General features: G+C 45.5%; 1 protein-coding gene across 8 annotated transcripts in view; it reads right to left on the bottom strand.

The window, feature by feature from the left end:
* Positions 1 to 9,887, bottom strand: part of Rffl (ring finger and FYVE like domain containing E3 ubiquitin protein ligase) — a 65,678-nt gene extending 55,791 nt beyond the window's left edge. For 3 of the 8 annotated variants that reach the window (XM_055620569.1, XM_055620562.1, XM_055620564.1), the window contains exons 1-2: positions 9,732 to 9,887; positions 8,380 to 8,466 (exon numbers count right to left, since the gene is read on the bottom strand). In XM_055620569.1, coding sequence (XP_055476544.1) covers positions 8,380 to 8,401 — 22 coding nt within the window. In that variant the 5' untranslated portion in view covers positions 8,402 to 8,466; positions 9,732 to 9,887. Of the gene's footprint in view, positions 1 to 640; positions 886 to 8,379; positions 8,467 to 9,731 lie in introns of all 8 variants that reach the window. The other 5 variants (XM_055620566.1, XM_055620567.1, XM_055620563.1 and 2 more) reach the window with 2 other exon arrangements.
* Positions 9,888 to 12,640: the final 2,753 nt, after the last annotated feature.

A 12,640-nucleotide genomic window follows, 5' to 3' on the forward strand; every position in this document is an offset into this window, starting at 1 on the left:
AGGTAGAGGCCTTACAGAAGGCTCTCTAGGAATTATTCTGCCACCCTCTTCCCACCCACTTAGTTCACACCTAAAATCTGACACGGATTACACCAACTCTCCCCCGGTAGATGATAAAATGACCAAGAAAGTGCCTGACTCTAGTGTTGCCCAAAGTGCAGAATTAGAGGTGGATTAAAATTTTCTTTTCTTAGTGGCGAGTGGTGGCACATGCCTCTAATTCCAGCACTCCGGGAGGCAGAGGCAGACTGATCTCTGAGTTTGAGGCCAGCCTGCTAGGCTACAGAGCAAGTTCCAAGACTGCCAAAGCTACACAGAGAAACCCTGTCTTGAAAAACAAAACAATTTTTTTTTTTTGTTCTTTTGTTTGTTTTTGTTTTTCTGAAACAGGGTTTCGCTGTGTAGCCCTCCCTGTCCTGGAACTTGCTCTATAGACCAGGCTAGCATGGAACTCTCAGAGATTCGCCTGCCTCTGTGCTGGGATTAAAGGCTTGTGCCCCACAGCCCAACAAGTTTTTCTTTCCCAATCTCTTGCATATAATTTTAGCCTCTACTCCTCTCCATTAAAAAAAAAAAAAAAAAAATCCAAACTGTCCAAACAATGACTACATATCTGCAAAAACCAGAGAACCATACTTACCTATCCCTCAAAATAGACGAACTTCCACTGGACCGCCTGTCAGAGCACGAGAAGACACTGTGCTCCTTCTCCAAGTCAGAGCATTTATCCGGCGTTTTCAAATAAAGCATATGGTCTGGTTCCACAGTTAAATGAGGCTACAAGGCAACCTAACAGCAAGGACTCATGGGACGCCTGGCAACCTATGGAGGGAGGCTGAGGCGTGGCTACCCGAGCAGGTATCTCAAGAGGTCTCTTAGTCACGACTGAGTAAAAAGGGAAGAGAGACAGGGTGTGAAGGACACATTTTATGAGACAGTATGTTGATTCAGGTAGTCACTAGGTCAGTGCGTTCAAGGTATCATCCCAAGCCTGGAAAGTTTCCAGGACAAATGAGGTAAAACAAGAAAGTCCAGTGGGGGAGGGGCGCTCTACTTAGGAAAGTTTCCCTCTTTTCTTTCAAATCTATCAACATAACCCAGGCAAAAAAACAAAGTGAGGATGGGGACAGACTACTATCGAACTGCCCTTGCCACTGAGTGGCCAGCAGAGCCTCCAACTGGCCTGACTCCTGGCTAGGCCCATTCCTTAAGAAGGATCCAAACAGTTCTGATCTTTCAGGGAACCCTACTGATTTAAATAGGGGTCATTTCCCCTCCTCTTGGAGGGAGCCAGGTTCCGCGAGTGGTGGGAGCAACTAGCCCTGATCACTCCACATCCCGGAGCAATGGAGCCAGCCGTATACTTCCATGCCATTCTAGACAAGCGCAAAGGTCGAAAATAGAGTGCTAGAAGCCAGCCTGACAAAGTCAGGTGACACCCATCCAGCGAAACCCCAAATTCACAGCTACTCCTGCTGTGCCGGAGAGTCACCTGAGCCCACAAGGTGGAGACCACGCCAGCAACACCATACAGCCTAGCCTCCGTCCCACCCACCTTCAAAAACCCACTGTGCTCATCTGGAAAGGCTGCTGAGACAGAAGGGTAGCCCTGCTATTACCTCTTTAAAGGAGCGAACAATTGGAGAAGTTACCAAACCAAGGTCACTTTTCATTTTAAATAGACAGGCAGAGAGATAGAACAGATAGACAGACAGATAGATAGATAAAACTTTGGTGACTTAAGACAGATAAAAACCTGTGTAGGTCATAGCCACAATATCAGCCTGGTAAGACGCTCCCTATGAACCTTGTAGGAAATTAAGTGAAGATCAGAATAATTAAATGTAAAGCCTCCTTGAGAGCAAGTTCAGCTGCTGAACAGTCAAAGCCATTTCTGTGAAACGTACAGGAAAATTATGAAAGGATTTACCAGGCTCCACAGTCTTCCCACCTCCACATCAACTTTACAAGTGCTGTGATCTAAAAGGAACAGACCGACCCTTCGGGGAGAGAATTAAATACTGCGGCTTATCAGAGAGAACCACTCCCGTCTTCAGGCCCCTCGTGTGCTCATGTAACTGTGATAGTTTCCAAAAATTACACATATTCCCTCAAAAGAGATGTAGGAAAAAATATAATCACGGGGTAAAAGGCCAAACACTGTCTCTGCTGCATGCTGAAATAGCCAATTATGTGTCTTAATACATTAATTCTATACAGAGGAGACTATTACAGGCAAGTTGAATAAGACATCTTAAAAAATGTACCCTGGGGCCTAAGTCCATTCAACTGACAGTAAAATCACCCTCAAAAAAGCAGTTTTATGCAACATCTAGTATTTTAATTTTCCAGCTGCCAACAGGAATGTATAAAGGAGCAGAAATTAAACTAATTATGTCAGCGCTCAGTGAACAAAACTTTAATTATATTACACACCAGACATCTACTGAACAATACAAAGGCCCTTAAGGGTAGGGACTTCTACAGAATATAAATGATTCCCAGTCAATATGACAGAAATTAGTCTGTTTCGGCAGTGAACAGATTCATAGGTTACATGCAAAAATTCAGCTGGTTCGATAATCCAATATGAAAAAATAAATATATAGTGTAAGAAGGAAAAAAAAAAAAAAAACCCTCTACAATGGCTCTAAATCGCCCTGTGATTTCCATATGCTGTGTCATTAGTAGGCCCTGGAGCCAGCATTGTACTAATCAGCTTCGTTGACACCCTACCTACAAAAGAGCCTATTCATTTAGCTGGGCGACAGGTGTAAGCAACCAGCAACCTCTTTTAGCCTTTGGTGCCAGGGGCCCAGCCTGTAATCATCCCTGCGTGATCAGCAAGTTGAAAGGAAGGGCAGCTTAGAGGAAGAACAGAGGGGGAAAGGACCAAGACCTAGAAAAGGGAAACATGGAAACAAATCAAGTCCAGGCCCCATTCAACAGGGCCACCCTCAAAGCCTGCTGGCCTAATCTGGAGTTTCTGGGCTACTGTCCAAACACACCAAGCAGAATTCAGATGCTATTAATTTATTCCTGCAGGTAGGAATTCTGGGTACATGCCAACACTCCACTCATTCTGAAAAAATGTTAAAGCATTGCTAATTGTCCTGTGGTTCAGTTTTCTCACCCATATTCTCTGGTTCTTTAGTCCTTGGTTCTAGAAGAACTAACTGGGTAAACATTCCTGAAAAAAAAAAACATAAAAGGGACGCTGGATTTGAACAGATACATTAGCTAGGCGTGATGCACTTAGCTATGGGGAGGCTAAGGCAAGAGAAGGGCATGTTCAAAGCCAGCCTGAACAGCTATCTCAAATTGATGATGTTAACTGTCTTAAGTTACTATGGCTGTGATGAAATGTCATAGCCAAAAGCAACTTGTGGAGGAAACGCTTTATTTCACTCACAGTTCCATATAACAGTTCATTATCATTATCGAAAGCTGTGAGAAAAGGCATTCACACAGAGCAAGAACCTGGGGGCAGGAGCTGATGCTAAAGGCATGGAGGGGTGCTGCTTGCTGGCTCACTCTTCATGGCTTGCTCAGTCTGCTTTCAGAACTACCCCTTCAGAAGTGACCTCACCCACAAAGGGCTGGGCTCTCCACCATGAACTGCTAATAAAGAAAATGCCCTACAGGCTTGCCCACAGCCTGATTCTATGGAAACATGACTCTACTTTGTGTCAAGCTGACATAAAACTAGCCACTACAATGACTGCTGCTGATAATGGCGACTCAGCAATAAGGAGCACTTGCTTATAGATTACCCATTTGGTTTCTCGAACCCACATGGTGGCTTACAACCATCTGTAGTTCCAGGTCTCAAATCTTCTGACTTCCATGGGCACCAGACATATGCATGGTATACAGACATATATGCAGGCAAAATAGCTATCACATAAAATAAAATTTTAAATATATTATATAAAAATATATATTATAAAAATCATATGTGTGTGTGTGTTTGTACACATATGGGGAGGGTGTGGAGATGAAGCTCAGCAGCACTGCACTTGCCTAACATGTTTGAGGCCTTAGGTTGAAGCTACAGATACCTCTTAGGAGGCAGAGGCATGAAAAGTGAATTCTAGGTCAGCCTGGGTTATACAGTCAGACTCAATCTCTCTCTCCCAACCTCCCTCTCTCTTAGTCTCTTAGACTCACACACTCACACACACACACACACACACACACACACAAATAATAAAGTTATTGTAAAGCCAAGCATGATATAAGCTTAGCACTTATGAGGAAAGCCAAAACAGGAGAGATCAAGAATTAGAGGCGAGGCCAGGCATAGTGGTATATGCCTTTAATTTCAGCACTAAGGAGACAGAGGCAGATGGAACTCTGGGTCTAAGACCAGCCCGTTCTACACAAGTTCCAGACCAATCAGGGCTTTAGAGGCTTAAAGAAAAACAACAACAAAAGCCATCCTGGGCTATGCTGCAAAAACTTATGACCTACATTGTGAAACCACCTTTTCAAACCCAAAGACTCTGCAGATGCCTCTGGCACACAGCCTAGTTTGGAAACCACTGCTGTATTGCAATGATATGGCTATATAGTACTTACGACATAATCATATATAAATATATACAATGAAATGACTTTATCATCCTGTCTGTGGATCCTTGAAAACTGGGGTTCGCTTCTGTTTTCTTAACATTTTAAAAACTGAAATGGAATACAATGAATTCTCGAGGAATGGCTGCCTTCTGAGACCTTCTTACAATAAACAAGCTGTAAGGTTGAAAGCTACACTGAATATAGTATGATTTTCCTTTGATGACTCAGGAGACGTCACCATCTCCCAATGCCACTGGGCCAATACTCACTACTACAAGCTAGTCACAGAACTGGCAAAAACAAAAACTATATGCAAAAAGCAGTATTTTAAGAATGTAGACTAATCTAATGAGATCAAGCTAAAGGGACATTTAAATGAGCTGCCTCAATACACAAAAACCAGACTTTCTCTTTCGATCTTCATATGCATATTTTCCATCTTTTAAGCCACAGAACAATCCTACCAGATATTTCCATTTTGTAGATTAAGAAAATAAAGCTCGCCAGACAGTGGTAACAACACCTTCAATCCCAGCACTCAGGAGGTAAAGGCAGGTAGATCTCTGAGTTTAAAGCCTGTCTTATTTACAGAGTGAGTTCCAAGAGAGCATAGAAAAACCCAGTCTCAAAAAAAACAAAACAAAAACAAAAAAAAAAAAAAAAAAAGAAAGAAAGAAAAGAAAGCTCAACAGAGGTTCAGTAATTTGCCTAAACTCATGAAGCCAGGAAATTAAAAGCTGGGTTTGAAAACTAGGTTAGTCTATTTCCTAAACCCAAGTTTATCCAGCCTGGTCTGCAGAATGAATTCCAGGAGAGCTAAGGCTACACAGATTAACCCTTTCTAGAAAAACAAAAACAACCCCAAGCTTATTTCCCTAGTATGTCAAGGGCCTAATTAAACTTAGATCCTTCCAGACTTGAGCAATTTTTCTTCTTTCCATGAACTCAGCAAAGGGCCTGTGATGAAAACTTTTTGACATTTTATTTAGGCACCTATTAATCTCAATGATTTCAGCCATGAGAAACAAAAAAAACCCAGCAAGTTGGGTTTTGTTTTTAAAACCTCACACAGAAAATCCCCAGGGAGTCTCTCCCACCCCCACACTGATCATAACTACATTCCACCACCTATTCAAAACTCCAGCTGTTTCCACATTATCATTCATTTGTCCACTCAGGGGATAAAGAAAGCTACCTTCACCAAAAACCCTCCCTCATGACTCCCAGTAGATAATACAGTAGATGGGCCTTGCGGTGAAGCAATGAACACAGGAGTCATGAAAGCTTTTTGTTCATCTGTCACAACTGGGAAATGGGCTGTTCTAGCAAACTAAGCATCCGGACAGTATCAGGGAGACCGCCACCTTATAAAGAATTCAGTGTGTCCCATTTCAATTTTAAAAACATTAAGAAAAGCCAGGCTGTAGCGGTGTATGTACGCCTTTGATCCCAGCACTCAGGAGGCACCTGGGCAGGTGGATCTCTGAGTTCGAGGCCAGCCTGGTCTACAAACTTCCAGGGCAGCCAGGGCTACACAGAGAAACCCTATCTTGGGAAAAAAAAAAAAAGAAAGAAAGAAAAAAGATTAAGGAAGCAGAGAAGTGAACTTCAATTTTCAAAGTTCCATACTGACTTGAGATACAGATAATGCATTTTTATTGTACATATTATATACTTAAAAATACATAGATTCCTATCAATGCAATACAACAATGGTTCCCAAATTAGGCTGCATCTCAGAAGCAGTTGGAGAGCCTTTTGGAAATCAGATGGTTTCAAAATGTAGGTCATCACCCCATGAATCAAAATCTCCAGGAGGTGGGGCCCTGAGATCAGCATTTTTAAAAAATAATTTATTTCATTTTATGTGCATTAGTATAAATGTGTCCAATCCCTTGGAAATGGACAGTTGTAAGCTGCCATGTAGGTGCTGGGAACTGAACTCGGGTTCTTTGGAAGAGCAGGCAGTGCTCTTAACCACTGAGCCATCTCTCCAGACCCCCCAGCATTTTTAAAGAATGCCTGGGTTACACACAGAACCTCTCAAGAAGTGGCTGGCTTCTGGGAACTCCTTACAACAAACCAGGTTGAAAGCTACACTGAATATAATATGACTTCCCTCTGATGACACAACAGAGACTTCAGGATCTCCCAGGGCCACTGGGTCAACACTCACCACTACCGATTAGGCACCTTATAGGCAAAATCAGAAAGAAAAAGTTTAACACAGATTTCCTAAAGGTAAAAAGCTAAAAAAACAAAACTTTTGTTTTACTATCTGATTAAAAGAGCTGGTTTCTCCCAGAAGAAATGCAGATTTTATGCCTGCTTTGTAAAAGGGAAATGTTTAAAAAAAAAAAAGTGCATGACTCTGCTTAGCTCCACTTCAGATGTAAACAAGGTTCCAAAAAATGTGGACTATTCAGCCTGAATAAGAAAAGCAAAGGAGGAACTTCATGACCAACTGAAGGAAGAGAAAAGATAATGGGTTTAGACTAAGACCAGCTTAACAGAATTAGATGTGACCACTGTACAGCAACTGTTAAGTAAGTGCTGGGGACAGGGCAGGCTAAGGACGATAAACACAAAAGGTCAATTACTACCTATCTGAGATGGCGTTTTCCGAGAGCCTGAGAGCCCAAGTGCTTTTAGGATCTTAAAATTCCATGGCTAATATAAAGTCACAAAACGTGAAAGTAACCAGAACACTTCCCTATAACGGGAGGGGCAACTGTGTCTGCATATGAAAAGATCGCACTTAAAATTGCCAGAATCACAGGTAATTATCGGTAGCCAAACAAAGTAACTAAGGAGCTATCGCTGCAATTCCTGGGTAGAGCATGCATTTAGTATGTACAAGGCCCTCAGTTCCGCCCCTTACCACAACCATCACCACACACACACACACACACACACACACACACACACACACAGTGCTAATAACCAGTAGCCACCAAGTAATCAATTCCAAAAAAACTTGGCAGAACAGCCCCTCCCTGGGAACTTCACCAGCAGCAATCTAAACCATCTATTCTCATCAAACTCTGAAGGATACTCCAACTCTAAACTGAGACAAGACTTTCTTCCCCAAACATAAACATATTACCAGCACAAGTTTGGTGTCGGAGTCCCTAACCTGCCATTAAAATAAGAGCACTATTAAAGACTCTCTGAGACGAATAAAAACCAGTGTGCTAAGCTCCCTCCCTAACATTCCTTAGGTTTATATAGGTAGTGTCAGAAAGTAGCAGGTGACGGCAACAGAGCCAGGTGTGGCTGCATTAAACTTCACAAGGCTCATGTAATTGGGGGGAAAAGCTTTTTGTTTAATGTTGCTATTTGTTAAACTAGTCAGTAAAAACCACTTTAAGAGGCATTTCTGGGGCTGGAGCAATGGCTCAGAGGTTAAAAGCACTGGCTGTTCTTCCAGAGGTCCTGAGTTCAATTCCCAACAACCACATGGTTGTTCACAACCTTCTACAGTGAGATCTGGTGCCCTGTTCTGATTCGAAGGCATACGTGCGGATATTGTATACATAATAAATAAAAAAAGAGGCATTTCTATTTGATGGTACTAAATACTTAGGGGAACAGAAAGTTTGAAAACAGTTAAGCTTTCTGAGAACAGCTTTCTCTTTTTCTTATTATTTTAACAGTTGGTTAAATTGGTCGATTTGGTGAGTTTACAACCCTGGATCCCAATGTAAACAATCAGTCTGGACAACAGCTGATCAATAAGAGAAGTTTAACAGACTGGACTCTGCGGTTAAACAAACATTAGAGTGAGTGTGTGTTTTCTATTACCCGGGCATCTTTTGAACACCATGTTACTGGTTAGGCCGGCCACAACTGCCCTCCACAGAATCCGACTGTTCGCAAAGGTAAGAAGACCTGTAAATATATAAACCACAACTCTTGAACTGTACTCTGGAGTCCAGAATTAGCAAATATGCAACAAGTTTCAGAAACACTTTGCCACCATCTATTTCTTTGAATGTGAAAGAATGTTGGTGGTGGCGGACAGGAGCGAAGGATAAAGAAATTGCCAGAAAGGAAATATGGCCAGCTTCTACAAACTCTAGACCTGTACAAACTCGGCCCAGGACCGAGGCCCCTCCCATTCCTAGAAAAATGCCACAATACTCGAACAGCTTTGCCCACATTTCTGTACACCGAACTGTCTCGGCGAGAACCACCACAAGGCCATCAAAAGTGGGGGCAGGAAGTCACCTGCTTCTCCAAGCCACAAGGCAAAACATGCAGAAGAGCTTACTGTCTTCTTAGAAGGCCACATGCACCCCGGGGTGTTTGCTCAAGCGTCACTCTGGGGCCTTTAGCCACGGTACAGGGTTAGGAGTTGTGGGGGCCTTTAACCAGGGTACACAGTAGGAGTCGTAGGTAAAACCCCACTTCCGAGCTAAGAATACTCTTCCCCCATGGTGGACTGACAGAAATGGTACTCTTCCTCGATTACACAACCAGCACACACACACCCCCTCCAAAAAAAAAAATGACAGCCTAACAAAAAGGAGAAATTACGCTGCTGTTCTGTCTTCTCTGCCAGGCTCAAATGAAGCTCTGAACAGACAGCTGCCAGGAAAGGCTGCGGGCTCCCCTCATCTACCCAGACTTCCCCGTGCCGGGTCAAATGTCTCCCGGGCAGCCGGCTGGAGAGGCCCCTCTCGCCTCTGAGTCTCGGCCAGGGCCACACAGCGGCGACCTAACACACCTCGGTGACAGAGGCCGCCTCCCAAGAGGCGGACAGCAGACCCCGGGCGGGGAGGAGGGGAGAACAGCATCCCCAACTTCCCACCTAACCTCCAAACTCCGAATCTGCAGGGTCTCCGAAGCCCTGCCTCCCTTTCCTCTGTCCTCCACAAACGCATCCTTCCCCGGGCGCCAGCGGGACCGGCCGGGCTCTTACGACACTTGGGCACAAGTTGAGGACACACGTCCCGGGTTACGGCGCACACGGGCGAAACGCTTTGCGGCACTTTCAATGGGACAGGTGCGGGGGTGACCTGGCGGCGTGGAGCTCCCGAGGCGAAGGGGCCGTCCCGCTCCCGGGGCCCCGCCGGAGCCCCCCACCCCCGACCGCACAGCCCGGGGCGCCCCGTCCTCCGCAGCGCGACCCGCCGCGGCCACCGCCTCCTCACCTGCGGCCGCCGCACCTGGGACGGCAGAGGCCGGAGCTCGACCGCGGCCACTCAGGCGGCGGAGCTGCGGGCTCGGCGGCCGCCGCGACTCCGGGGCTGAGGGGCGCCCGGGCGCCCGCACCACATCCTCACGGGCGGCCCCAGGAAGTCCACCGCCACCGGCCCGGTCCCCCCCAGAGGCTCGGCGTGGGCCCCGCCCGGCCTGCGTGCGGCCCCGCCCTCCCCGCCTGCGGGCCTGCCCCCGGCGGGAACGCGCCCCCGCTCCGCCGCGCCCGCGCCACCATAGAGAGGAGTCGGGCGCGCGGCGGTCTAGCGCGCGGCCTCCTCGAGCGCCCTCTGGCGGGAGGCCCGGCTTCGGGCTGCGGGGCCGGGGCGAAAGCCGGGCTAGGTGTGGGGTCCGAAGTTCGAGCCTCCGCTGAGCCAACTCCATGCCTGGTGCCCTTGAGCGAGTCCTTTAACGTCATCAACTTGCTTTCAAGTTGGAATATTGAATCCTTGATCTCCTGTCTCATGGCACCCGACAGACGGCAGTGTTCCAGCTCACAATGGAAGAAACCCAGACTCACCCAATGTGTTAAATCGCTTGGAGATATTAAAAGCCAAGCGTGTGGGGCACCATAACCTGTGTGTTCCTCCTTGGATTAGCCACTTTCACGGTAGGGTGGTGAGGATACAGCTGAGAAAGGTTGCAGTACCATGAAAATCACTGCGGATTCGTCAGCTGTGCACCTTTTGGCCGGTATTTAACCTTTCCGAAGTCTTGCCCATCCCAGAAAGGCAGGTCGGGCAGCAGATTACACGAGTTAATGCACAAAGATCTTCGTAAAGCACAGAACACCAGGGTGGCATAGGGGATCATTAGCCAGTGATCTCAGAAGATGCGTAGTCACGGAAGTCATATAAATGCTAATTCTTCTGGCTGGTGTCTAGTGACATCATTTTCTTAAGCTTCGGGTTCCTGTCAAAGACCTCTCAGAGTTTTCCTGAGTAATTTGTATATTTATTTATTCAATATTTGGTGCTTGGGATTTTTGTACATACTAGACAAGTGCCCTACCACAGTGCTGCCCATTGTGTTTTAAAATGAGGACTATCCGAATGGAGCCTGAGCTAAAATATTATGTATCCATATCAGGCTGTCACTTTATAAATCCTTTATTATTTCCAGTTCTCGATCTCGAAACAGCCCAGCAAGCTCTGTACTGTTAATTGCTTGTTATCAACAAGGACCTACCTTGTGGATTAGGGAAAAGCAGAGCTGGGCTGTGAAACCATTGCTGCCTCCAACCTGGAGTGCATAGGGAGCTCCGCCTTCTACCCCCCTCCCTCCCCACCTCCATGCCCCTGCACCTGAACTGAATCTGCTTGTGTGCACCGTTCTCCTGCTCGCCTATTCCTGCAGCTTCACTTTTGCTGCAGCTCAGTGTTCTCCGCCTCTCTTGGGGCTTTTTCCTCCACAAAGGTGTATGTGGTATTCTCCCTTCCCTCCCTGGTTCCTGTTCCCTTGTCGTGCCAATATTGTCTACCCTCTTGTGTTTCCGAAATGGGTCTGGATAGGAATTATAGCCACAGACATGTCCAGAGCAGGGGTGAGATGAGATCCAGGCCTGGGATTGTTTGATCAACTTCATAGTGCCCAGTTTGGAAAGGGAGTGCCCCTACTACCCTAGTTGGACTCAATAATTAGGGCCTGGATTCATAGCATCCCATGGAAATCCTTTTCCCTGGCCCCTCTCTGGTCCATATTACGGCTAAGTCTTCAGAGTGCTGCTAAACACTGTGCAGATCACTGGAGCGAGGCCTCAGAGCTGGGTTTACCCATGCCCCTCCTTTCTCTACCTTAGGCGTTATCACCATCACTATTTTTCATCTTTATCGTGCCCTTCTGCAGAGGCATTCAATAACGTACCCATTGTGCGAGTAATCTGAAATCCTTTGCGCAAGCAATAGTATTTAGTAGTAATAAAACACTAATTTGTCTACCGACTGACATATTTATAGGAGCTGTTTACTTTGACATATTTTTATTATTTCTACTCATTTGCTAAGTACTTTCCAATACATATTTATGAAGCACATGCCTTTCCCCAAACAGTACTGAAAAAATAAATCACATTATTTCTTTTATTAGTAGCAGCAAGGTTTCTAAGTCCTACTGCCCTGGTTTCTGTTATTTCTGGCAGGCACCAGAAGAACTAATAGTGATTGAGCACCTACTGTGTGCCAGGCTCTCTCTGAAAGGCACTTTCCATAAATCATCTATTTAATTCCCCTGAGATACACATTTTACCAATAAAAAATAAAAAAAAAAAAACTCTGTACAACATAGATTTCTACCAGTAAAACAAACACATTATCTTGTCCAAGGGACTCTGCCAGGAAGAGTGCAACAGGGCATTGAACCTAGCTCTTTCCTTGATTCCAAAGTCCTAAATCACCAGCCATGGGCCACTCCAACATCTCAGGATATGATACTCCATAAAATCAGCCAAGCATGTTGGTGCATACCTTTAATTCCAGTACTGAAGAGGCAAAAGCAGGTGAATCTCCCTCTGAGTTGGAGGCCAGCCTGGTGCACAGGAAAGCAGATCTCTATGGATATGAGATCAGCTCAGTCCAAAGACAGAGTTCCAGGAAAGCCAGGGCTACACAGAAAAACCTTATTAAAATAAAAAAGAGGGGGGGAGTAGAGTGAGGCTGGAGAGATGGCTCAGAGGTTAAGAGCACTGTCTGCTCTTCCAGAGGTCCTGAGTTCAATTCCCAGCAACCATAAAGTGGCTCACAATCATCTATAATGTGATCTGATGTCTTCTTCCGGCATGCAGGTGTACATGCAGGTATAACACTCATACATAATAAGTAAATAAATCTTTTAAATTTTTTTTAAAAAGTCAAGCTGTGTCTCCAAA

The sequence above is a fragment of the Psammomys obesus genome, unplaced genomic scaffold, assembly GCF_907164565.1.
Source record: "Psammomys obesus unplaced genomic scaffold, mPsaObe1.curated_primary_1811, whole genome shotgun sequence".
Taxonomy (NCBI): domain Eukaryota; kingdom Metazoa; phylum Chordata; class Mammalia; order Rodentia; family Muridae; genus Psammomys; species Psammomys obesus.